We start from the raw sequence: 27,627 nt of genomic DNA, 5'->3' as shown, positions 1-27,627 counted from the left end.
AAGATGTTCTAGAACATGACCTGACAGCTTAACCTGCAGGAAGCACAACAGTAACAAATCCAAGAGAGACGCTGCCTTGAGAAAGCAGAGTGAGAACTCAGTCCTGCCGGCTGCTCTCTGACATCCTATGTGCATTTTGACAAGAGTGTGCATATCCCACTCACATACACAAATCTGCACAAAAAATTAAAAATTTAAAACAGAATTTAGGAAAAATAATAATAAATAATCCATTGTGGTTTGAATATGCTTGGCCCAGTGAATGGGAATATTAGGGGGTGTGGCCTTGTTGGAGTAGGTGTGTCACTGTGGAGGTAGATTTTTGAGACCTACCTCCTAGCTCCCTGGATGTCAGTCTTTTGTTTACCTTTGGAACAAGATGTAGAACTCTCAGCTCCTTCACTAGTACCATGCCTGCCTGGATGCTGCCATGCTTCCTGCCTTGATGATAAAGGACTGAACCTGTAAGGTAGCCCCAAATAAATATTGTCCTTTTTAAGAGCTTCCTTGGTCATGGTTGTCTTTTATAAAAGTTGCCTTGGTCATGGTATCTCTTCACAGCAATGGAAACCCAAACTAAGACAGCCATATAAACACATTTTGTGCTCAGAAATAAGAGGGCTGATGCAGTCTTAGGAGGTAAGACAGGTTTAGATAAACAAAAGGGAGATTACATAAAAATGTCAGACAGGGACCTAGAGTGGTGGATCAATCCTTTCTTTGAGTATATACAGCTCTTGCAGAAGAACCAAGTTCAATTTCTAACACCTTTGTCAGATGGCTCGAAAACACCTGTAACTCAAGCTTCTGGGGATCTGAGACCTTCTGTTCACTACAGTCATCTGTAGTTACATGCCCAAACCTACATACAATACCTGCCTCCCGCCCCTTCCACACATTAAAGTGAATATTAACAAATGTTAGAAAGAATACTCAGAGGTTTTTAAAAATGGAAATGGCATATCTGGAAATAGAGACTAAAAATGATTGCATAATTAAAAATAGAGTTGAAAAGACACACGTGTTAAAAAAACTGGCAAAACAGATTTTATAAAAATATATAGAATTTATATTAAAAAATTCTACAAAGCAGAAAAAAGAAAGTTTAGTATCATGTAGAACAAGATAGATGATTTCCATGCCTCTTGCCTTTGTTTGCTTTTTGGCTTATGTTTTTGACATAAAAACAAAACCAACAATAACAAAACCCAACAACAACAAACACTATTATCAGTACCTCATTTCCTGATTCTAGTGGTCTCTTCTTCCTTGGTCCAATAGCTGCAAGAGCTGTAAGATTAGCATCTCTGTACTGGATCTGGGCAAGCTCCAACTGCTGCAACTAGAAGATAGGGAGGGGGAGAGTCAGTGTTTACACAGATGCTCAGAGAGAAAGAAAATGATCACAAAACTAATTTCTGTATTTATTCCCAAATAAAATTGTAGACGAAAATAAATATTGACTCCCTCCAAGTGAGCTAAGGGCATATTCCTGATGTCTCGACTTTACTATCCTAGTCCTTAGTCTTCCTACAGAAGAAACAGAGCTCAGCACAAAGGACAGACAGACAGAAGGAGAGAACTAAAAGACATCTGATGCAAACGTTCCTTCCAGTTTAAACAGGTAAGGCATGCCTGCAGAAAAGTTACAGCGAGTTAGAAGGGGACTGGTCAGGCTGCAGCCACCCTTTTTGGATTAAAAGGAAAGCAGCACAGTGTTTGAACATTAGAGAGCATATACAATTTTAATATCCTGAATGACTTACAAAGTACTCTCTAACTCCCAACAACCACACTAACAAGTTATTCACTCATTACTCAAAAGAGAAAAAAATTGCACAGTGAGGGTCTAAGAGAGTAGGGCAATTCCATAGAAGTCACCCCAAAACATAGGAGAACCAGCAATCAGAAACCAATGTTCTCTATAAAAACATCTGCAAATACCCTGTAGGTGCAACAACAATATGAACTAACCAGTACCCCCTGAGCTCGTGTCTCTAGCTGCATATGTAGCAGAAGATGGCCTAGTCAGCCATCATTGGGAAGAGAGGCCCCTTGGTCTTGTAAACTTTATATGACCCAGCACAGGGGAAGGCCAGGGCCAAGTAGTGGGAGTGGGTGGGTAGGGGAGCAGGGGCGGGGGNGGGGTATAGGGAACTTTCGGGATAGCATTTGAAATGTAAATAAAGAAAATAATAATAAATAAATTTTAAAAAATCTGCAAATAAGATTTGTGGATTTATTTTGTACTCATGGTAAAAATCTTGAGTGATGTACATTAGTCTGGAATGGCCAAAACTACAAGGCACAATTTTTCAGCCTTAGGGCAACAATACAGACGGTATCCACAAAAGAGGTCTTATTGAAAAAGGATTTCAAAGTGATTATGTGTGGAAACAGTGATGTATTTTTATAAAGACAAAGTAAAAATAAAATAACACTGCATAAACCTTTCAGATTTTCTAGAAGGACAAAAAACATTCAATTCTTACGAAATCCTACTGCTGTGCAAAGCCAAAAAAAAAAATTGTTGAGGCTAAATGAGTTGAGGCTGAATGGTAGTCACAGCCAACAGAATCAAGACAGTCAGTCCACTAAGAAAAACTTACACTAGGAATATTCTTAGGAAACATGTTACAATAACAATAAGGCCAAGAGCACAGCATAGGGACCATGCATGATGAATGAGTCCTCATCACACTCAAACCAGCTCTCATCTTCATGTTGGATCACCTAATTTCCAGAGCTGTGAAAATAAAATCCTGTTGAATATATGCTATTTGCTAAGGTTTTTTTTTTTAATGTAGTAGCACAAATATATTTAGAAAACCAATAATCAAAGTAAGTAAACTAAGGAACATTCTATTTGCACTAAAATTTATAGGGTAGAAATCCTTTTAAGCTGTAGGCTTTCTTATAAATAAATTGTTAGATAAGGGTTTTCAGAAGTTATAAAATCTTTTGTTGCTGCTGGCCTTTTTAATAAAAACTATAGTTAAGAGTCTGATGCTGCCACAGTCCAGAACTTCTATGTAACAAAAAACTGGTTCTCGTTAATCTACCCTACAGCACAGATCAAATAAAAATATATTTTAAAGGCCTTCCTTATGGATATATGGTATCTTCAAGATAAGTCATACCAAATAAGGGCCCCCTCCCACACCTTGCAAGAAAGGTTGTTAAAATGACTGTGTAAATAACTCATCATTCACACATGTTTTAGAAAAATTTCCAAAACAAAACAAACAAGCAAAAACATCTGAAAAACTGGCCATAGTTTTAATTGGTTCTTTAGTTATAACACATTCTCAAAACCAATACCCTTTAACCAGCAGAAAGCAAAGAAATCAGACATAACTCGAACAAGAGGAAGTTCTGGGCATTACTACAGATTTGGCATCTGCGGTTGAAGATGAAGACAACATCAAGCTCAGAAAAAAATTCAAGAGAATGACGTGATTATATATGCAGAAAAGCTAAATTATCAATGAAAAGCATCATCAACAACAACACCCTCCTTTCCCAATCATGGCTGGCAGGCAAGATGGCTTGGATGGGTGGGTAAGATGCTTGCTGCTGAACCTGATGACCTGAGTGAGGTTCGATCCTTAAGACATACATGGTAGAAAAGAACTACCTTCCAAGTTGTCTTCTAATCTTCACATTTCTATGTGCTGAGAGTACACACACACACACACACACACACACACGTCATATACAAGTAAATGTAAGACAAAAAAAAAAAAATCACCCTAGTTTTAATGAATGCATTTAGCAAAACTACAAGCTACAAGTTGCCACAAACAATAATAATCATCTATCAAAATATTAGTAAGGAACGGGTGGAACCAGATACTTTGAAATGAAATACTGAGAAATTATGTACAGCTATTTGTATGCTTAGAGCCACAAAATATCACACAAGAAAATCAAATGAAGAGATGACTGTGTTCATGAATTACTAAATTGGACTTGATAAAGATTTTGAGAGGTAAAGGATATGGCTTAACAGCAGAGCACCTATCTAGTATGTGGGAAGCTCTGGGGTTAATCCCTAGAACCCAACTCCCTTGCCCTATACAACAAAAGGGTTTTTGCAAATTGAGCTGAGGATCTACCTCCCTAGAATGTGAGTGCTAGTTAAAGGACCTCAAGGATCAGAACTTCTGTGTAAACAGACTCTGTTAGTAGTACTTGTCACCCCACTTTTAAAATAAACTGCTTCTTTTCTATCACACACACAAAATCTGTCTTTACCACCTAAATGTCTAATATTATGTCTATTAAAAGAATGGAGAGGGAGAAAAACAAAACAGGCAGTGGTAGTTCACATTTTGAATTATAGCACTTGGAGGGCACAGGTGGTTGGATCTCTTAGTCCAAGGCTACAGTGATTTACAGAGGGAATTCCAGGGCAACCAGGACTACACAGAGAAAGTCTAACTTGAAAAACAGAAAGGAAGAAAGGAAAGAAAGAAGGAATGGAGGGAGAGAGGAAGGGAGGGAAGGAGAAGAGAAGTAGGGAGGAAAACAGGAAAAGGAAGGGAGGAAGAAATGGAGGAGAAAGTGAACATCCATATATAAAGTTTAAAAACATCCAAAACAACCTAAAAAAAAAAAAAAAAACCCTAAACTTCAAATGTTATACAAAAATTAACTCAAGGTATAGAAATATAAACTTGTATAAAAAGTACAGAAGAAAGTCTTCATGAGTTGGGCAGTCTAGCAAAGACTTCTTAGATATGACCTATCTATCCACAAAACCACTGACAAACTGGTTTTCACTGAAATTAAAACCTTCTGATCTGTGACAGACACACTGAAGAATATTAAAGGTTAGGTTTTTTTCCCTTTTATTTTTTATTAGATATTTTCTTTATTTACATTTATTTATCCCCTTTCCTAGTTTCCCCTCCGAAAACCCCCTCTCCCCTCCCCTCTCCTCCTGCTCCCCAACATACCCACTACCGCTTTCTAGCCCTGGCATTCCCCTATACTGAGACACAGAACCTGCACAGGACCAAGGGCCTCTCCTCCCATTAATGACCTAGGCCATCCTCCGCTACATATGCAGCTGGAGCTATGAGTCCCACCATGTGCTTTCTTTGATTGTTGGTTTAGTCCCAGGGAGCTCCTTGGGTACTTTCTCTAGTTCCTTCATTAAGGACCCGGTGCTTCGTCCAATGGATGACTGTGAGTATCCACTTCTGTATTTGCATGGCACTGACAGATCCTCTAAAGAGACAGCCATATCAGGCTCCTGTCAGCTAGCTCTTGTTGGCATCCGCAATAGTGTCTGGGTTTGGTGGTTGTTTATGGGAATGATCCCCTGGTGGGGCAGTCTCTGGATGGTCATTCCTTCAGTCTCTGCTCTGAACTTTGTCTCTGTAACTCAAAGGTTAGTTTTATGTCAACTTGACACAAGCTGGAGTCATCTTGGAAGGAAAAAACTCAGCTGAGAACATGCTCCCACCAGACTTGTCTGTGGTGTATTTCCTTAATTAATAATTGATGTGGTGGGCCCAACTCACTATTGGTGGTGGCACCTGGGCCTGGTGGCTATAAAAAAAGCAGGTTGAGCAAGTCAATATATAACAATCCTCCATATCTTTCACTTTAGTTCCAACATCCAGTTTTCTGCTTTGAATTCTTATCTCAAATTCCCTTCACAATGGACTATGATTGGGAATATAAGTGTTGATGCCTGCCTTCTTCTAGCATAGCTGAAGCCATTTTGTTCCATGCCTGCCAGCCATTTCATATTGTTGCTGTACTATGCCTGCCAGTCATTGACTCAGAACAGGGTCATGCTGACCACAGGTTTGTTAATCTTCAGAAATTCCACAAGCTTTATATAGAACCTATCAAATTAAAGATCATTATGAAATGTTAAAATTAAATCTAAAATGCTTGAGTCAGAGCTGACTGCTGAGCAGCTCTTCCAGCGCCTGTATATGAGCTCATTGTGGCTTCGTTGTTTCAATCTTTATAAGCTGACATATAAAAATGTTCACTGTCATAGTTTCAGACCCTGAATTCTGAGCTATGGCTGATTGATCAGTCTTAGGGTGTGTGTTAAATGAACCATCCCTGTGTGCCTGAGTTCGGTGATCGGGTGGTTTGTGGGGTGACTCCTGAATTCCAATAATTAGCTTAAATAAACCCTTTCTTCCCGAAGCTGCTGCTTACAGCCATGGTCTTAGACATAGCAATTGAAAACTCTAGCTAAAACAGAAATTGGTACCAGGTCCATGGGGTATTATATGACAGATCTGGCCATGTGTTTTAGGGAAGATTGTGGGAAGACTTTGGAACGTCTGGCTGGAAAAGCCAATGAAAACTCAGAGTTTAATGGGCTGTTGTGGGAGCTTTGAAGATGCAGAGAGCAATGATGATGGAGGTCTGGCTTGTGCAGGAAGTTTCAGAGGGAAGTAAAGACACTGCTGAGATTATCTATGTGATGGTCAGAATTTTATCTGTAGTTCTGGTCAGCTGGGGCTGAAGAATCAGCCACTATGATGGTTTGTATATTCTTGGACCAGGGAATGGCACCATTTAGAGGTGTGGCCTTGTGGACACTGTGTGTGGGCTTAAGAACCTCACCCTAGTTGCCTGGAAGTCAGTCTTCCACTAGCAGCCTTTGGATGAAGACGTAGAACTTTCAGCTCTGCCTGCTCCATGCCTGCCTGGGTGCTGCCATGCTCCCACCTTGATGATAATGGACAAAACCTCTGAATCTGTAAGCCAGCCCAATTAAATGTTTTTGGTTTTTTTTTTTGTTTGTTTGTTTGTTTTTGGTTTTTTTGTAAGACTTGCCTTGGTCATGGTGTCTGTTCACAGCAGTAAAACCCTAACTAAGACAGAAGTTTGTACCAGGGATGGGGTATTGCTGTGATAGGCCTGACCATGCTTTTATTTGAAAGAATGTGGTTCTGGGACTCTGTATTTGGAACACAGTGGAATGCTTTAAATGGAGCTTAATGGGTCATCCTACTAGGAATATGGAAGACTTTGTTGCTGGGAGTAATTTGAACTGTGTTGATCTGTGGGGCTGTGATAGGCAGCCTATTTTGATTGAATGGGGCTTGCTCTGGTGACCCAATAGAGAAATCTACAAGGGACAGAAAGGTGAGCCACGTTCCCCAAATCAGATGCCTGTCCATAATTCTGTGACTATCAGTTATGAAATGTCCCAAACTTCTGGCATTCTGGCTAAACTCCACCCCCACAGTTACCTGACTATAGCCAGGTATGCTCCTCCCCACAGTTACCTGGCAACAGCCTGACAGCCCAGCCTACTATAAGAGGGGCTGCCTGGCCCCTCCTTGCTCTCTTAAGCTCTCACCTTTTTTTTTTTTTGTTTTTCCAGTCAAGGTTTCTCTGTGTAGTCCTGGCTGCCTGGCTTTTACTTTTTCTTTCTTTCTTTCTTTCTTTCTTTCTTTCTTTCTTTCTTTCTTTCTTTCTTTCTTTCTTTCTTTCTTTCTTTCCTTCTTTCCTTCCTTCCTTTCCTTCTTTCTTTCTTTCTTTCTTTCTTTCTTTCTTTCTTTCTTTCTTTCTTTCTTTCTTTCTTTCTTTCTTTCTTTCTTTCTTTCTTTCTTTCTTTCNCTTTCTTTCTTTCTTTCTTTCTTTCTTTCTTTCTTTCTTTCTTTCTTTCTTTCTTTCTTTCTTTCTTTCTTTCTTTCTTTCTTTCTTTTTTTTCTCCGAGACAAGGTTTCTCTATGTAGCCGGGTTGTCCTGGAACTCACTTTGTAGACCAGGCTGGCCTCGAACTCAGAAGTCCTCCTGCCTCTGCCTCCCAAGTGCTGGGATTAAAGGTGTGCGCCACCAAGCCCGGCAGCTCTCGCCTTTCTTATTCTCTAGCCCTCCTTCTCTCTCTCCCTCCCCCCCCTTTCCACGTGTCCATGGCCTGCCTCTCTCTCTTTCTACCTTCTCTCTTTCCCTCTGCCTTTCTACAATAAAGCTCTAAAACCATAGACTATCTCTGCTCATCAAGGCCTGCTGTGCTTGAACGATGGGATAGGCTTTCTCCTAAGTAGATCCAGAAGGCCATCCTGTGCTCTCCAGCCATGAACCTGACCAATGACTCTCACCCACATGGGAAACATCCAGCACCCCCCTTCTCCCCCTGCCCTCTCTTCCCTTTATCCCCAGGGCCCAGTGCCGCCCCAGGCCCCCATTCTGTTCTCAGCTCCTCCACCATATCCAGTGTGGGATGCCAGAGGCTGAGAACCTGGTACCTGGGGCTGCCCCTTGTCCACCACCCACCGTGTGGGGTCAGTGGCTTAACACAGCCAGATACCCACCCAGGGCCGCGTGGAATGCATGTGCAGTCCTCCCAGAACACCCACCCAGAGCACCGGAGCTCTGGTGGGAGGTGGGTTCTCTCCCACTCCCCTCTTTCCCCCACACCCACGGCCCTGCACTGACCTGGCCCAAGAGATTCAAAGGAAAAGAATTTCAGATTGTGGCATAAAGTCTGTTTTTGTGGTGTTTTGGTGGAGACTGTGGCTGCTCTTTGCCCCTGTCTGAAGAGTCTACCTGAGGCTAAGGTAAAGAGATTTATATTAATTGCATTGACAAAGGAAGTCTCAAAAAGTCCAACAGAGACTTCATTCTCTGCTTAAGTCTCATGAAGAGCATTTTGAACAAGTACAGCAAGCTTAGAAAGGAAAAATATAAAATATATGGCTTGAGTATTAAAGGGACATTAGGAAGTAGAAATGGAGCCGAATCCTGTGTTCTAGGAGACAACAGATTATGGGGTAATAACCTTGTGACAAGATTCCACCCAGCTAAATTTAGATTCAGGCATGGTACATGCCCTTAATCCTAAGAGGCAAAGACAAGATCTCAAATTCAAGATCAGCCTAGAACAGAGCAAGTTTTAGGTAAAGAAAAACTTAAATCCAGGTTTGGTGGCCCACATCTTTAATCCCAGTGCTTATTAGGAAACAGGCCTGCAGATCTCTCAGTTCAAAGTCAGTCTATGGAACAAGTTCCAGGACAGCCAAGCTTAGGCAGTGAAGGAGTTTGAAAACAGAAAGTGATAACGTAATTAAACAATGGGGCCATGTTCCAGTCCCAGCAAGCAGCAGAATTTGGCAGCTTTAGCCACGTGGCTCTGGCTTCAAAGTCCAGAATAAAAGGGTCTATTGGGACAATTGATGCTGGTTAGCTGGAGCTAAGAAATTAGTGGTGATTAAGAAGAGACCAGCATCACTGAGGTGAAATCTGGGAAGTGTTTTCTGAGAGCACAAAGAAGATGCACTCCAGAGATAGCCAAGGTTGTACCTTGTGCTGCAGCTGTACTTGGTAATGTGTCAGAGTCATGTGTAAGGTGGTACTGGTTTTGAAGGCATGAAGAGATCATGAAAAACAGCTGAGGCTTGGTACTGTGAGAGGTCATGGAAGACCCTTGGAGAAGGTATAGCCTCAGCTGTAGTTGATGGCCCAGGACTGAAGGGGTCATGCAAAGGAGTTGAGGCTTGGCACCATGAAGAGAGCCTATGAGAGGATATTGGTGAAGCCTAGTTGGAGTGGAAGATTGGAAATGGTATTGGAAATGCCAGTACCATGGGATGATCACCAAGAATAGCAACAGCAGTGAAGTGGATCGACCTGAGCTTAGAGTGCTACTGAGGGCAAAGCTGGAGAACTGGGGCTAGAGCTTTGGAGGAGCCCAGAAGATCATGTGTGGATCCCAGACATTGAAACAAGAAGCTGTGACACTGAACTTGCCTTGGAGACCTAAAAATGTTAAAAATGCCAAAGCAATGGGATACCTGCTGAGGAAAGCTGCTAACAGGGAGTGGAACCAGCCCAGGAAAAAGGAGTTTGTTGCAGCAACAAAATTGAAAAAGAAGTGAAGATCTGAAAACCACTTTGACATCAGACATGGAGATTTTTGAAATTTGCTCAGCTGTTTTTTTCTGTCTTGTCTTGGAGATTACAGTTAGTGATTGAATGTATCTCAAAAGAGACTTTGAACTTTGGATTTGTAACTTTGTTGAGATTTCTATAGACTATGGGGACTTTCAAAGTTGGGCTAAATGTACTTTTTAATTATGTTATGTTTAGGTATGGCCCCCATAGACTCATGTTTGAAAAAGCCTATCGGGGGCCAGGGAGTGGAATGTGATGGTTTGTACATTCTTGGACCAGTGAATGGCACCATTTGGAGGTATGACCTTGTTGGAATAGGTGTGTCACTGTGGGTGTGGGCTTAAAACCCTTACTCTAGTTGCCTGTGGCAGCCTTTGGATGAAGACATAGAACTCTTAGCTCTGCCACCGCCTGCCTGGGTGCTGCCATGCTCACACCTTGATGATGATGGACAGAACCTCTGAACCTGTAAGTCAGCCCAATTAAATGTTTTGTTTTGTTTTTTATAAGACTTGCCTTGGTCATGGTGTCTGTTCACAGCAATAAAACCCTAACTAAGACAGCCATGATCAAGAAGAGACCAATACCACTTAAGTGAAACCTTTGCTTTGCTAGAACAATTAATGTAGGTTAGTAGGAACTAAGATATTACTAGTGATTAAGAAGAGAGTAGTGTCATCGAAGATTGTAAATCTGGTAGGGTTTACTCAGGGTAGGCACAGAGAGGATGTGCTCTATTGAGGGCTGTGGCTGATGTATCTCAGGCTAGCAGCTAAACTTGGTAATATGTAAGAATCACTCAGATTAGCTGTGCATAGTGGTGCACTCCTTTAATTCCAGTACTAGCAGATGGAATCTCTGTGGGTTTGAGGCCAGAACAAACTGGTCTACACAGAAAGTTCCAGGGCTACATAAGGAGAGCCTATCTCAAACAAACAAATAGAACAAAACTAAATAATGTCCTCCCAGGGTAGTGATATATACCTTTAACCCAGAATTTGAGAGGCAGAGACAGAAAGATCTCTATGAATTCTAAGTTAGCCTAGTGTATACAGAGTGTCCCAAGGCAGCCAGAGCTAAATAGTCAAACTTTGTCTAAAAAAAAAAAAAAAAAAGGGACAACAGCCCAAAATGTCATTTTTCAAAATATACTTTCTATTCAGAAATGAGGCCTTATATGCAGTACTCTGTTAATTACACAATAGTGATTGAAGGAGAGTTGTGCCGTGAATTTTCAGTTTCATAATCTATTTTAGAAAAACAATCCTATTTCAGAGTATATGTTTCTAATTCGTCAAACATTTTAATCACTTCCCCACAGGTTGCTATGCAGAGTCAATGTTCTACCACATACACGACTGTAGTCCTTTTCTTGCCCTTTATTGTCTGATATAAAATGAAACTGAGAATGCCTTAAAGTGTTAAAAAGAAAATTAATGAATTGTTTTCACTCTGCACAGATCCACAGGATTCACATTTCTCAAAGGAGAAAAAAAGAAATCCAAATGGTTATAAGGGTCATAAGATATAATTTAAAAACTCCTTAAGAAATCAGGATGCTTAAACTTCAAGGTCAGATGATTTGCCCTGCAGAATTTGGAGTGATGCACTAAAGGAAAACACTAAAGGCAAGAGATGCTAATCTACAACACACAACACACATTTCAGACAAGTGTGCAACTGTACTAAGTCTGCTTATTTGGAATTAGAATCTGACAGTTAGTAGTGTACTTTAAAGATTCACAAATCGAGGGTAAAATGGGAGCATGTCACCACTCACATTTTAGAAAAATATCTATTAATTCCTAAATTGCATCAGTGAAAATTGTTTTTAGAGAAACAAGAACAATCTAAAACAAAGCAAAATAAATTTGCAAACAAACAAACAAATAAAAAACCCACTACACACTGAAAACTGAAAAAGATACCCTTCAAGTTTAAGATAAAATGTCTGAATCACACGAATGGCCCAAGACATATCGCTAGACAGCAGTAAGGTTTGTAAGTGGATAACCTGTCAGGTCAAAGTCAACAGTATGTAGCAGGAGCCACTGCACTGGGTTGAGAGTAGGCTGAAGGCAAACCCAAAGGCAGCCAGATGATAACAGCAGCATTTGAAGAAGTCAATACAGGAAAAAAGCAATCTCTAGATACCTTCATAAAAACCTGCCAATTTAACAGATTTTCCTATAAACTAAACATAAAAATATTTTTTATAAAATATTTCTTCTAAAATTATTTTAGAAGAAAAAAAAGGAAAACCCTAGGAGGACTATCAGTACCAAAGCTGTAGTCATTAACAATTCAAAATCTAGATTTAGGCATGATCTGAAACATGATAAACACCCTTGCTGACACATCTCCAAGCCTAAACAAAACCTACAACTTCTTTAAGCAGCTCTTTTGTAATTCCGCATTTATAATGCTGTCATTAGTCCATTTCCAGTGACCAATTTGCAAAGGGAAACAAAGCTGTTCTAATAAGAGCAACCATTACAAAACAGCACTAATCTTCCAATTAAATCAAGAAAAAATTTCTACTTAATACCAAAATAACAAACTACATTATTACAACTTCTACAAGTGCATATCTTTAAAAAATAATTTACAAGAGAATATTTCAACTCCAGAGTAAGGTAGAGATAATATTTCTATAATCAAAATACCCATGTGTATGACCCTTAAAGGGACAGAAGGAAGACAAAATGAGAATATTTAGCTTTCAAACTAACAACTTTGCAAAAATAAATACTACGGAAGGCCTCTTGTCTTTGACCCAGGCCAAGATACTTGATTCCTTTTGATCACAGTGAATTTACTGTAGAAGACTTTTTTAAAAAGTCTAGAAGGAAATTATATGTGTTTTAACCTTGCATGAAAAAGGAACAGTAAATAAGACCAGGTCTGCTGCCCACTTCAGTAAAGAAGCTGCACCCCGCCCCACAGCTCTGCGGATCGCTATCTACATAGTGACTTCATGGGACAAAACCACCTCTTTCAGAGATGAAAAAAAATCTAAATACCCCTGTTTATGAAGCAGCAACACGCAGGGTAAGATAATTAACTTTCCAAGATAGAAGAAGTATCCAAGAAGAGATACCCAGGGTTCAGCGCAAGTGGCATGGCTACACATATCTATCATTAATCTAGGTTTGTTTCGAAAGAATGGTGGTTCTCAGGCTAAGTGTTAGATACATTTCCACTGGAGGGAATTTTAAAATAAGGAACAATTTGCTTAAAGTGACTCTGGTTCCAACACATTAATGTTCTTCCTTTCTTACCCTAATCATTATACCCCTTTACCCAGAATTCATGCATTTTCTTTCTCTATGCTACAGAAAATACAACACATTGATTCTAAGAAGAATCTTTAATTTCCATGTGTTTTGCCTCAGCTCCCACATTAATCCAAACAATAAGGGCCTTGGAACATTAATAAATAACCTGCTGCTGCTGGCACCCAGGTGCCAAGTGCTTGTAATGCCGAAGACAACAAATTTCATAGTTCAAGAGGCACAGTTAAGGAAAAAAGGCTGCTCAGGAAATCACTCGGATTTAGCACAAAGATCCTTAAAAATTGCATGAAATCAGTCAAGTAACTATAGAAACCAATTTCTTCAGCTTCCTATCACACATCTCACACCTCAATTGTCTTTATTATCATCTGCTGTCAGATCCTTAACCAGGAATGGGAACAGGCTTGATGATTTATTCAGGAGGGAAAAGAATCTGTAGGTCAAGTGAAAAATTACACACACACACACACACACACACACACACACACACACACACACACACATCCTTTCAACCTTAGGTACTTTCATTTCATTCTGTTCTCAGTAGCTCTGGGGGCAACTCCAGTGAGATCCAATATTAAGGCTCAATTAAAATAAGCTCCAATTAGTGGAGCTTTTTTCTCTGAGGCTAGAGAAGTCAGGAAATGGATATTGGGAAATGTAAAAAGTCAGCTACTGAGAGGAGGCTGCAGACATAAATGAACTTATTTGTTGATTTCTACAGTTGCTATGCAGAGGCCTCTGGGAGTAAAAGCTTAACCAGTCTAAGCTATAAACTAAAACCCCTGCAGCTAAACATGAACTGTGTGAAACAAGGGCTCCATTCCAGAACAGAAAACTGCTGGGCCCAGAAAATTAAAAGCCAGAGGCATTTTCCATTTAAAACTAAATCCCAGTACCGCCTCCCAGCCAAAGAATTATAAGCAGTATCAGATTTACAAAACGAACAATTACCCTGGAAAAATGTAGCCTATTGTACAGTCCCAGATGCTAAATCTCAAAAGTTTCTTTTTTCTTTCTTTTAATCCCACACTATATTCCTCCAAGTATATGGTTGCAGTTTACAAAGAGCCATTTCCAGAAAGGCCTAAGCCTTGGAAATAAATTTTAAAAGGAGCACATAGCTCACTGACCTCATTTGAAGTACTGCCCTTGCCTCTAGCAGTTCCTGTCCTTCCCCAAGGCTTTTGCAAATGGTATGCAACAGTAAAATAAACCCTGACCTAATTGCCAAGAGTGAGGCTGCCAACCTTCCCTCAAACACAAAGACCAGAACAGTAACTTGAAAGTCGTACCTCTTTGGCTTTCTGTTTTAATCTCAGCTGCTCTGGATCTTCTTTATTGGAGCGACTCTGTTAAAGGAAAAGAAAATTTTAATAGAAATCATCTAAACACGAGCATTGCTATTAAATATTTAATAAATGATGATTTCTCCTGTGATTGAAAACCCTAGCTCCAGGGGCAATGCCTCGATCTAGACTAGCTGCACTCCAGCCCTCACCCCCCTCCTCCTCATCTGGCCGGCTGCTGCAGTTCTAGCCTGGAGGAAACACATACTGAAAATGATGCTAACAATGTCAGTCAGGTCTAGTCAAGGCATGACATGGTTCATGCTGGAACATGGCAAAATGAAAACTGGACTGAACAGAAGAAGAGGAAAAGAAGTTTGGGCGCAAATGAATGAAAACAAACAACACTGGCTCATCTTTAGGTAAAGCCATTTTGGAAAAGCATATGGTATTTTAACTACTATTAAAATCAACTCACCTAGCCTTTAACCAAATCTCTCAGAAAAGGGTAATTTCTGAAAGTACAAGTAGGAAACACAGTCCAATATTTTTATTAGAGTTTTAGATCTGTTACTGCACTTAATAAAATAATACTGATATTTATACATGCTATAAAACACTAACATGGGATAAAAATGATCAGGAGAAATGTGGTAGTTATTTTCTTTAGTTACGTAGTGGGTTAGACATTTGAGTAGAAGTCTGCATAACAAAAAATAGGAAATCACACCAAAACATTAGGGAAGAGCAGTCTAACAGAAGATACAGTAAACAGCAAAGCCTTCAAATTACAGCAAGCATGGTAACTGACAGGATAACCATGTGTTTGAAGCATATAGAAAATATGACAGAGAAAGGAAGTCCAGTGTTGCCTCAACAATCAGTCATTGTAGGAAGACTATTATTGCAGAGCACAAGATGAGAGTACACAGGAGCAGCCCTTTAGAAGGGGCTCAACTAGGCATACAGAGTATTTACTACACAGATCTATGATTGAAGGCAGAGGCCACATAATGACCAGACTACTCTCAAGCAACTGCCATGAACGAGGCTGATGGAGAGAATGATGATAGCAGCCTAGAACAGCAAAACTGACAATGACAAATAGATTTGCATTCCATTTTGCAAGTCAACCAGATGTGTTGTAGGCTAGATAAAGGGTAAAAGAATATTTAGACTAGTATTCAATAATTTATAACATTATTTATTGCATAGTAATTAAGAACCAGTAAATTGTCTTGTAACAATAACTGAGTTCTTGCTTATAATGTTTCAAGCTCAAGAAGGAATACTTTACTGTCCCATCTCCCTGCCCTTCCCAGCACAGTGGTCAGTACTGGGGTTGAGATAATAGAGCAGTGGCCATGCTACTGTCACTCACTTCCCTGTGGTTTGAGATGTCTCAGTGAGACAGAGGCCAGTGGATGTAATGGCAAGGAGAATGGCCAATAAAATGGACATGAAGTAAATACTAGTAGGGAGTCGATCAGCCGAGCTGGTGACACACTAATCTCGCTAATCAAATACATACGTTGATTGAGGATATAAGTGAAATATTCCAAGGATAATAATGGAAGCAAACTGACTCCAGAAGAAAAAAAGTTCTGTAACTAGTTGGAGGAGAGAGGAAGAGACTATGAATGAAAGAATGAAAGAATGAATGTGTATACACATGAAGCCCATTGAACAAGTTAAGTGTACAGGTCAGAGAACAACTTATGGGAGTTGGTTCTCTCCTACCAGTATGTAGAACCCAGGGGTCAAACTTGGGTCATCAGGTGGCAGCAAGTGCTCTTAATCCCTGAGAAATCTTGCAAGCAAGAGAAAGATCTTATATAGTGGATAGGTTATGGATATAAAAAATGAGGTGCAGGATTAAAGTTAGAGGTAACCATATGAACTCATGATTTTATAATATACAGAGATTCAGAAAGCATTATAGATATTTGTACATGAGTATACATAGAGATACCATACAAATATTTCCTAGAGCTATCCACTGATATATCCTATATTTAATGACAATGTTAAGCAATGAACATAACATGTGCTCTAATACTGGTTTCTGACTAGTGTCTTCTGTAAAAAGCAGAGTTTCCTATAGAAATGGCTGATTCTAGGACAGAGGCAAGAACAGTAAAGGTTGGCTCTAGAATATCTTAATGACAAAAAGTAGGACATGCTCAATGATTAAAGACACAACAAGGAACAAAGTGAGAGATTAGAAGTGTCTCCCACCTACAGGAAAAAACTACTTAATGAAATATTATTTCTGAAAAGAAAAATAGAACATGAAGAAAAAAGACAAGTAAGATGGCTGATGAAATTTGAACAGGTATCTCTTACAATGGGCAACAGTGTTACACTTCCAGCAACCTTTTACACACATACACACTAGAATGTTTTAATGTGGTAGGCCAATGTCTCAGGACTGCTCTTCCAGAGATTCTCTGAATTGTCTAGTATAGACAGTTACATAACTGTAAATATACCAAAAAGTCCCTCTTAACCAAGGTCAAGAGGATTATATGCATACTGACAAACCAAAGTGTGTGTGTGTGTGTGTGTGTGTGTGTGCGCGCGCTACATACAAAGAGTAAGGAAAAGAGTAGAGATGAAATAAATGCAAGAAAATGTGGGGACATGGGCTGGAGAGATGGCTTAGTGGTTAAGAGCACTGACTGCTCTTCCAGAGGTCCTGCGTTCAATTCCCAGCAACCACATGGTGGCTCACAACCATCTGTAATAGGATTCGATGCCCTCTTCTGGTGTGTCTGAAGACAGCTAAAGTGTGCACTCATACACATAAAATAACTAAATTCTTTTAAAAAAAATTGTGGGGACATGAGGGACTCCTTAAAAGGGGGGCAAAAATGTATAGTTTTGATACTATTAGTATAAATTGTTTCACAATAAATCAAAGAAGCAATAAGGGCCAAGTATCATGACTGAGTCCTGTAAATTCTAGCATTTCACAGTGAGTTCAAAGGCAGCTACATACTACATAGACTCTGTCTCATCACAGGACAGACTAAACACAGAAAATAAAAGTTGGTGGGCTGCATATGATGCTGCATGTCTTTAATGTCAGCACTCAGGAGAAAGGAGGATGCCAGTCACTAAGAGTTCAAGGCCAACCTAGTGTAGATAGAAGGTTCCAGGTAAGCCAGAGCTACACAGTGAGACTCTGTTTCAAAAATAAAGAAGATATTAGTATGTAGCTGAGAAAAAAAAAAATCTTTCAGGAACATGAGAAATTAAATGTAAAGTCCTGAAAACAAAAACTAAGACTTTGGTGGCCAGCCTTCACAACTTCTTGCAAGCTCCAACTACGTCTATGAAGAAGACTGGAGGTACAAAGCATAAAACTGTAGTGGCAATGAACTTTTATGTGGTACCCAGGTATTACCAGTCCTAAAAAACAGCTTAAAGGAAGAATACAGGTCTATTGTTGTGCCCTCTTACTCCTCTCTAACTCATTTCCCACAAATTTATGTTTGTTCCATATATTTCAAAGTATTCCTAATTTTACCTTAATCTTCCCTTCTTTTAAAAGATGCTCTTGTGAACTACAACTTGGTATATATCAAGTATTGCCTTAAAAGTCTAAAATTTGTATAATATTTTAACCTGTGAATAGGGGCAGGTGGATAGGAATGATATCTGGTACCCAGAATATGAGGGAAGAGACAAAAGATTATGACTCATTAAAAAACTGAAACCACCATACCACACTATCTTGGTTGTAAGATACCCTATTAGTAAATTCATTTAGGAAATTCAAGAGAAATCTAAAGGCTTAATTAAATAAAAGCAATATTGTCAATCAATAAAGCCAACTATGATCACATTGTCAGACCACGTTCCTAGAAAATCACACAGTGCATTACCTTGGCTGCCTTTAGTAACATCTCTCTTTCTTCTAAATCCTTCCTCTGTTTCTCCAATTGATCGAGCTTTTCAAGAAATTTGAGCTGTGATCTGGTATCAGTAGACAAGATGTAATTTTCACTTCCCTAGGGGAGAAAAATTCTTATGATTCTGGTTTTGTGTTAGGCATTATGATAAACAATACCAAAGTGAGTAACTCCAACACACATAGGAAACTAGATTTTTCAGAAGACAATATTTTTTATTCTGTTAAACAAGCAAACAAAATAAAAGCCAGAAACTTTAATTGACCTTAAAATTGGAGAGATGATTAAGCATTTATATTTCAGAAAGATTCCCTAAGCAAGCCTCTTCAGAGACAGGGAAAGTAATTAAGTCAAACAGATCCTAACAACAAGAAAAAGAACACAGAATATATCATTACCTATAATTCAATCTCCCTTAGTCACATTATTCCCTACCTTAGAAAGCATAAATATGAGTAATTAAATCTTAGATGAAAAGCAAGAAATAATCATATCACTGAAAATGACAGGGGGAAAAACTAGTTAGATTGGCTTGCTCTTAACAAACTAAAACACTTTTATCCAAACAGAACATAAAATGGGGAACATTAAAATAGTAAAGGCCTAGTTTGGAGAGTCCCTTAGTTTAGTTTAATTTAGACAGACACTTTACTTAAAATGATTTTAATACAACTTATTTATGTATCTATCATTTATCTATTTATAAGCAGATTCTCATTATGCAGAGTTGGCTGCCCTGGAACTTGAGGTCATCCTGCCTTAGGACTCCCAAGTAGTGGGAAAGCATATAATTTACAAATGAGAGCTGTAACAAGAAACTATAATTTCTTATTTTAAGTATTCTATAAAATGACAAAATTCAAACTGTCCCATTTATCCTGGTATGCTAGAGTACAAAAACAGTGTTTTCAAATGCGTAACCATTTTCTAGTTTTGTTCACTCATGGCCATGCAGCTCCCTCTAAAATACAAATACAAATACAAATACAAATACAAATACAAATACAAATACAAATACAAATACAAATACAAACACAAATACAAATACAAATACGTGGTTTGTCTGGGACACGGTGGAAAGGTCTTTCCCAGTCAACACATACCCCTCTACTGCCTCAGCAGTCAACACCTGAGGGACTCTTACAGCCAAAACAACTAAACACTGAGCTCAACAGTAAGTGCCAGGCTTGGAACCCAGCACAGTACTACTGCATCTCCACTTTATCCTGATGCTTACGGCTGCTTCAATTAACTTAGACTAAGAGATTTCATATGCCCAAGATTCTTTTTAAATTAAATTTTTATTGTTGGTATTTAACTAAATCAAAAGAGTATTGCATGGTTTAAGGAAGAAGGATGTATTAGTGCTACTTATTTTACTTCAAGCTTAATACAAGAATTCCCAAATGGTCTTTAAAGTTAAATACACAATAAAATGTGGAATACATTATAGGCCAAGCATATAGGTTAAGCACAATAACAGTGGTTTCTTAAATACTTCATCTTTACCATTTCTGTGTTCAGAAACTCTGGAGACAGTTTATGGATAGAAACTTAATTTAAAGGGAATAATAAATACTAAATTAAAAAGATGCACAAGCATTCTAAATTTTAACCATATCACATTCCCATGCTTTTATCTTTCGTAATTTGGACACAACTGCCCATGGCATAATTTCACCTTTTTCTTACAGCTACTGCAAATGAATGCCTTTCCCTAACTACTAAAGCCCAATCACTTTTGGTAAGTAACAGGTATCCCCAATGTCATCATGCTGCTGCTTCCTGTACCTAACTCAAGTCTTCATGTACCAAAAGTATGAAAGCCACTAGATACCCAGACTCGAGGTGCATTAGCACCATCAGGTGAATCCCATCTAAAATAGCCATCAAATACGAAAGAGCGAAACTTCTCTGTGGCCACAGCACACACAGACTGCACGTTGATGGAAAAACACCAAGTAGAGCTGGGCAATGGTGGCACTCTGGAAGCAGAGGCAGGCAAATCTCTGAGGTTGAGGCCAGTCTGGGCTACAGAGCAAGATCAGGACAGCCAGGGTTACACAGAGAAACATTGTCTTAAAAAGACAAAACAATACAAAATACAAAACAAATAAAGAGATAAATGACAAAAATCCACCAAGCAGGATCAAAAGTACTAAACTATAGGTTACTGCCCATCTTCTATTTAAATTTCAGTTTACGGTCTATGATTAATTACACTATTATGTATAACCAAAGAAAAAAATTTCAAAAGTAACTAATAATGTCTATAATAGGGAAAAAGGTGGGAATTTTACTTTGAATAATGGTGGTTTATTTTTAAATAATTTGTAGAGTAGGATTTTCTTTATTGTATGGATAAAAATAAATCCTGAGAGATGAACCAGGTCAAATCTTTTTAATATATACAATTACAATTAAAGCCTATAAAATAGTTGTAATTTTGAAGTAAACTTGAATTTTTAATTAAGTGATTATCATTTCTGTTTAAAGAGGGATATCTGTCTTTCTATATATATTCAGACAGTAATTCTAGCTATGCTAAGGAATGAATGTAGGGAAATGTGCAGGGTAAATCAATAATAGTAACTGTATAATACAGTGGTTCTCAACCTGTGGGTTAAAATCCCTTGGGAGCATGGAACAACGTTTCATAGGGGCCACATATCAGATATTCAACATATCTATTTTCATTATGATTCATAACAGTAGTAAAATTACAGTTATGAAGTAGCAATGAAATAATTTTACAGTTAAGGGTCATGCTATTTGAAAGATTGGGTATCACTCCATTTGAAAGATTCGGAGTCACTTGTACAATAGAAAGTTAAGAAGGATCCTTAAGTTAAGTGATTAAGGTCTTCCAGGTGGGATAAACACTACCCATTTTCTTAGGGCTACCAAATATTAGTACATATGCTAATAATATACTACAAAAGATATTACCTGAAGGCTACAACAGAGCTTTCAATGGCACACTGAAATGAAATCTTTTGGAAGTACTTCCTTGGGGTCAGCACATAGAGGGTGTGGTTCAGAGCAAGGCAAAGATGTATCTCATGTTGACAGCCAAAGCTTGGGAATGTGTAAGAGTCCGTCATGAAGGGATCTTGGAGTTATAAGCTCTGTTTAGTGGTTTGGGGGATTCCTGAGTATGCAAATGTGTGGATCCCCGATTCTTGTACCTTCTCTTGGGCTCTTTTTCTTCTATTTGTCTGCCTTGTCCAGCTCTGATGTGATGGCTTATATTTTATCTTATTATATTTTATTATCATCTCTTAGAAACCTTATTCTTGCTAATGAGAGATAGAAGGGGAATGGATCTATATGGGAGAGGAGGAGGGAAGGAAGTGGGAGGAGTGAAGGGAGGGAAACTGTAATCAAGATATATTATGTGAGAAAAGAACCTACTTTCAATAAAAGAAAAACTTGGATTGTTTCATGTTGTCATACTAATGTTAAAAAGGCCTATCAGGGTCACCAACAAAGGACAGGTTACTCCAGGTACTCTGGAGGCTGAGTCAAGAGATCTTTTGAATCCAGGAGTCCAAGACCTACTTGGGTCACACAGGGAGTTAAGTGATTAACTGGAGACAAAGAGGAAGAATGGGATGATGTATATTAATAAAAGGGTTAAGACTGCATTATTCAATGGCCCATGTGTTGCCTGCTTGGTCATAAGTTAATGTGCTTATGGAAGGAGCTAGAACAGACCCGAGGAAATATTAGGACACTAGCCTCCCATCTTCTTCTCTTTTAATTCCTGGCTGCCTCGAGCTCAACAGCTTTGCTTCACCAGAAATGCTACTGCCATGAATCCTTGTCATGGGACCAACAGCATTGAGTCTAACCCTCCACGGACTATAGCCTCTTAATCTGTAAGCTAAAAATAAACCTTTTCTTATTTTAGGCTGATTAGCTTAAGTGTTTCTTTTAGTAACAGAAATATGATAAAAGTTATATAAGCCGAACAACAAAGGCTTCAAATATAAAGCAAACCTGGTTACAACTTTTTGTTTGGTATCAAAGATTGAACCCTGAGCCTCATGTATATGTCTTCTATTATTGAACAAAAACCTGTGCTTCAGTATCAGATTGACTGTAGACTGTCAACAAAAAACAGATGGCAACATTGAAAACCAGCTAGATAATAATCATGTATCAATATTACACCCAAGATATATATATATATATTAATATATTCTATTCAAGCACATGTGGAACATTCTCTAGGAAAGACTATGTATTAGGTTACAAAAGAAGCGTTAATGAATTTAAATAATTTCAATGATATGAAGTTTCTTCTCTTATCACCAAGAAGTGAAGATTAAAGGGGGAAAAAAGACAGCACTGAAAAAAGAAACCCTGAAAATTCACAAAAAATGTGGAAATTCAACCAGTGAGTCAAAGGAAAAACAAAGCAAAACACAGGCAATAGACAAAATATAAGACAACACCCCAAATGTATGAAATACAGTAATCTCTTATGGGCAGAGATCCATAGTGGTAACTGTCTAACGAGAAGAGAAAAATCTCAGACGAACACTTTTATTTCACCTCCTACATAATTAAAAAAAAAGAAGAAGCAGCAGCAAAGTAAACCTAAATCTAGTAGAACAAAAGAAACAATAAAGACTAGAACAGAGAGAAATCAAATTCAGAACACACAGTAAAGTCAATGAAACCGAAATGGTCTGGTTCTTCGTAATGGCTAAAAAAAAAAATAGGGGAAACATTAGCTAGAGTAATAAGGAGAAAAGGGAAGACACAAGTAAGAATCAAAACACAAATAAAAGGCATCATTTACTAGCAGCAACTGAACTGACAAAAATGATGCATAACCTACAAAAATGAGCAGATTCCTAGACTCCTATCAAATGAAATACTGATACTTTGTTTCCTCAGCTTTTTCTGGTGCTTATTCTGTATTTTTAAGTCAGTCTGACAAATTGTCACAAAGAATTTTCAAGTAAGAACCTTAACCACTATAGGTCTTCTGAAGTTCTACACGAAGCAGAAGTAAGATGATTTCTACTGTAGGTTTACTAGGGAGGCAGTAGCAGATATTCTGAATTTCTTTTAATCTGTGTAGCTATGAATATTTGGCAGTCAATGTTTTGCAAACTTAAAACCTCATGAAGCTACCTACTTACCAATATGTTAGAAATCTAGCCCTCTGTGATTCTGAATAAAGAAAAGTATTATTATTCCTTTTCAGTCCACTATCTTTTCTTCAAATCCATAATCATTCAGGGTATCTGTCCACCTCTGAAACTTCAGTTCAAAACTGATCTTACCCTAAAGACCAAGAAGCAATAAAAGCTACAATTCAAATACAGTAGGCGCTTTCATCTCGGTAAGTTACTTGTTACAACACTGGACAGGCTCTTCTTGCATGTAGTTTTTCCTAACAGCAACTAAGAACAGTAATACCTGACACCAGGATCAGCACTCATCGTCATCATGTAACTAAAACTTACATGGACACTAGCAGAATCCAGACCAGCAAAGAGAACACAACCAGTATTCATCCTAACACAACCTTCTGCCTAATCAAGCCTTGAGCAGAGCCTCAGGCAAAACAGGTACATATTCCAACTTACAACAACAAACTTACTTTGGACACTACTTCAAACCCATTTTAATTTGATTTACTATGTAAGCACATCTAAGTAAAACAAGGAAACTGCTTTCCTACTAACAAGAAATATGTCTCAACCATTCTAAAAACACATCCAGATATGGACCTTTAATACTGCTCAGGAGATGAAGGCCTGTATTTCCTTAATGGTTTTCTTTACCTTGTAAATAGTCATTCGATGCTGAGCAATTGTAGTTAGTTTCTCTAGAAGGCCTCGTAATCTCTCCTGAGTTGCATGGGAGATCAAGTTCACAGCATCAGAGTTAAGTTCCGTAATGTCATGCTTTTTACCTGTAGAAGCAGAGAAAATCCATTACATGTTTTAGTAGTGGCTTATAATTGAAATAATTAGCACAGCAGGTATTCAGTTCCCCCTGGAAGTCATACCCATTATGAATAAAGGTTTGGAGATTATGATTTTCCTGGTAAAGTCACAACTTCAAAGATCTTAGGCATTACATTAATAAAACCTAGCCTGGAGCCTCAGAAAATATAGACATTGTTTCCCTTAGCCTCTAGAATCATTCTCCTTGCAAGGTCATTTATAGGACAAAGTTAATAAGAACACAAATCAAGTTTAGTGTTCAGGGAAGAAAATGGTAACTGCAGAAATTAGTACTATATTCTGTTAATTTTATTAATTAAAAAAATGGAAAGTCACATTTTACCCTGTTTGACACTGTTAATAATTCATGACATTTATTTCAGTGAACTGAAATTATAAATCTGTTAATTCCCTGTCTATAAAACATACCTATATACTTCTTGTCTGTTGCCAATTACATTTTGCACTACGTATGTTTTCATAAATTTACCTGTTAAATTACAAGCTGAAATATGCTCAAAACCTCATCATTTCATTATCAAATTTAATAACTTCTTTATTTTATGAACAAATTGCTTTTTCCTGGTGGTAATAAGAAAGAAAGTTTTAGGGAAAAAATTAAATGGCAAACACAAGAGCAGTAGCTCTCTTACAAGCAATCATATCAGTGTTTAACTGTTTTTTAGGAGCAATATACTGGCTGCCTCAGTAGATATGCAAATCTAAACACGCAGGCAATAAGTAATCTAAGGTAGATGTATTTTTAAAGTCTCAGTGTATATGTGTTTGTGTTTGCCTAGCTGTGTGTTGTACATACAACACAAGTGTGTGAAGTACTAAGGATCTAGTTCTCATATTTGCAGAGAAGGGTTTTATCTACTGAGCCACTTCTCAAGGCCTCTGTGGTTGCTTTAAAACACACACACACACACACACACACACACACACACACACCCATATGTATATCTTCATATAGTGTTTGATTTTTGTATACTAATTTATATAATACAAACTGATATTCTCAAAGGCTGAACTATAGCAAAAGCATAATTTAAATTACAACTCAAATACACTTTGACATTACCACACAGTAAATTTAAATTTAAATTTGAAATGGAGTTCTTAGTAAACTAAACAGGAAGAAAATTTAAAATTATCTAACTTCTTTTAAACTAAGCCTTTAAAATGTAATTCATTACTTTGTGAAAAACTAAACCCATTTCCAAATTCAGACTGAAATAGAGGGAAAAGAAAAACCCACTACAAAGACACAACGTCATTAAAATGTTCAGCATAAACAATTAGTTGGGTCTTCTAAACAAGGAACAGTAAAATTTCAAAACAATCAAGGGTTAAAATTATACCACCAAATGGATTGGAGAGATGACTTAGTAGGAGTCATTCACTGCTTTTCCCGAGGACCTCAGTTCGATTCCTAGCACCAGTGTCAGTGGCTCATAACATGTAACTCTAGCTCCAGGGGATCAATGGTTCTGGCCTCCATGTGCATCATAATTCACATGCAAACACAGACACACATATATACAAATCTAAAAAATACACATAAATTACAACTAGACATAAGGCAGCCCAGTTACTTCATGATTCACCTTTTAAAAAATAAGCACTTAAAATTTGTGCTTGGAACTTTATATGACCCAGCACAAGGGAAGGCCTGGGCCAAGTAGTGGGAGTGGGTGGGTAGGGGAGCAGGGGCGGGGGGGAGGGGGTATAGGGAACTTTCGGGATAGCATTTGAAATGTAAATAAAGAAAATAATAAGAGGAAGAAAATTTATAAGGAATTAGATTAGATAGATTGATTGATAGATGATGGAGGAATTAACTCAATAGAAAAATAAGCAAAGAAAGAAAAAAGCTTGCTTGTAGAGACATGTCATAAAAAGCTAAAATAAAATATGTTAAAAGAAAAAAAATTGTGCTAGGGTTAAGATTTTTGAAAATAATAACTATGTTTAAAAGAACCAAAGAAAAAAACCAGAAGTTAATTTATCTATTTAAAATCTATACTGTTACAGAAGGCTCTGGGTTTGATTCTCAGAACAACAAATTTAAAAATAATAATAACTGCTATTCTTTTTAAAACCTGTAATATTTAAGTACTGGTAATGAACAAGTGTTAATAATTCCTGATGGTATGCAATGGCCAATGTTCAAAAAAATCTTCACTAATTTAGTAACAAATCTGTGATCACAAGTTAAAACTATAGATTAATTCCCATTTTTAGTATGTTTTAAACAAAGCCAACATAATTAAGGAGATCTAATTAGTGCTTGCCTGCTTACTACTGACTTTATTATATGTATGTCTGCAATTTAATTTAGGAAATTGGAGGAAAAATGAAGACTACTGACATTTAATCTAACCTTCACACAAGAAGACATATTCAAAAATTCTTTCAGAATATATATAATTTCTATTGTTAGTTTTAAAAAAAATGTTTTTGTGAGTTCCACATCATGTACCTTAATCTAACTCCTCTCCCCATCCCTTCTTATCCACGCTCTGCTCTTGCAACAACCCCATTCCTGAAAGGGAAAATTAAAAATAAACAAAGCATAAAAATATCTGAGGTGCAGGGCCAGTTTTCTCTCCTAATTACCAAAGGTGGCTACGGGGAGAGGGCATCTCTCCCTAGCCCATATCGCCTCTTAGCAGACGAGTGTGAGGCTAGCTCTCCAGTGCTCATGCTCTAGGGGATGGCTCACCACTGATTTTATCATCAGGGCCAGTTCAGCTGTGCTACCTAGGTGAGGTGTAGAACGTGTTCTACAGATTGCTATATCTGGTGATAAACAGGGCCAGCTTTCCCACTTTCAAGAATAAGGTCAAAGTAGATCACATAAAAAGAGCTGACAAGGATCACCAAGAAGGTCCTGACCAAAAATCCTGAAGAACATCCAGATCTGACTTCTCTATTCCAGAACAGTGTCAAAAATTACAAGTCACTGGAGCCTTCACAGCTATGGTAATTTGTTATGGAAGCCATGGCCCAATAAGAAACGGTCCTGCACGTTTGTTTATATTATGTTCATGTTTGCTTTTGGTCAGCATCTGTGTCACAGAGTGGCCCTATCACCTAGACATATGTGGGAAAATGTGATTGATATCTTTTTTTTTTTTTTAACTTTAAAACATCACTTTAATAGGGATAACTGTAATATAAACTGCTATACACTTTTTTTCACATTTTATTTTCTTTATTTACATCTCAAATGCTATCCCGAAAGTTCCCTATACCCCCCCCCCGCCCC

The 27,627-nt window shown here is 38.1% G+C and overlaps 1 protein-coding gene across 2 annotated transcripts in view; it reads right to left on the bottom strand.

Moving 5' to 3' along the window:
- Positions 1-27,627, bottom strand: part of Taf4b (TATA-box binding protein associated factor 4b) — a 100,456-nt gene that overhangs the window by 23,885 nt on the left and 48,944 nt on the right. The window contains exons 11-14 of one of the 2 annotated variants that reach the window (XM_029547003.1): positions 24,189-24,319; positions 18,358-18,483; positions 14,474-14,530; positions 1,238-1,342 (exon numbers count right to left, since the gene is read on the bottom strand). In XM_029547003.1, coding sequence (XP_029402863.1) covers positions 1,238-1,342; positions 14,474-14,530; positions 18,358-18,483; positions 24,189-24,319 — 419 coding nt within the window. Of the gene's footprint in view, positions 1-1,237; positions 1,343-14,473; positions 14,531-18,357; positions 18,484-24,188; positions 24,320-27,627 lie in introns of those variants that run through there. The other variant, XM_029547004.1, reaches the window with a different exon arrangement.

This window comes from Mus pahari, chromosome 15 (assembly GCF_900095145.1).
Source record: "Mus pahari chromosome 15, PAHARI_EIJ_v1.1, whole genome shotgun sequence".
NCBI classification, from domain to species: domain Eukaryota; kingdom Metazoa; phylum Chordata; class Mammalia; order Rodentia; family Muridae; genus Mus; species Mus pahari.
The sequence above is the reverse complement of the archived record's forward strand: the minus strand, read 5'-3'. Positions and strand labels throughout refer to the sequence as shown.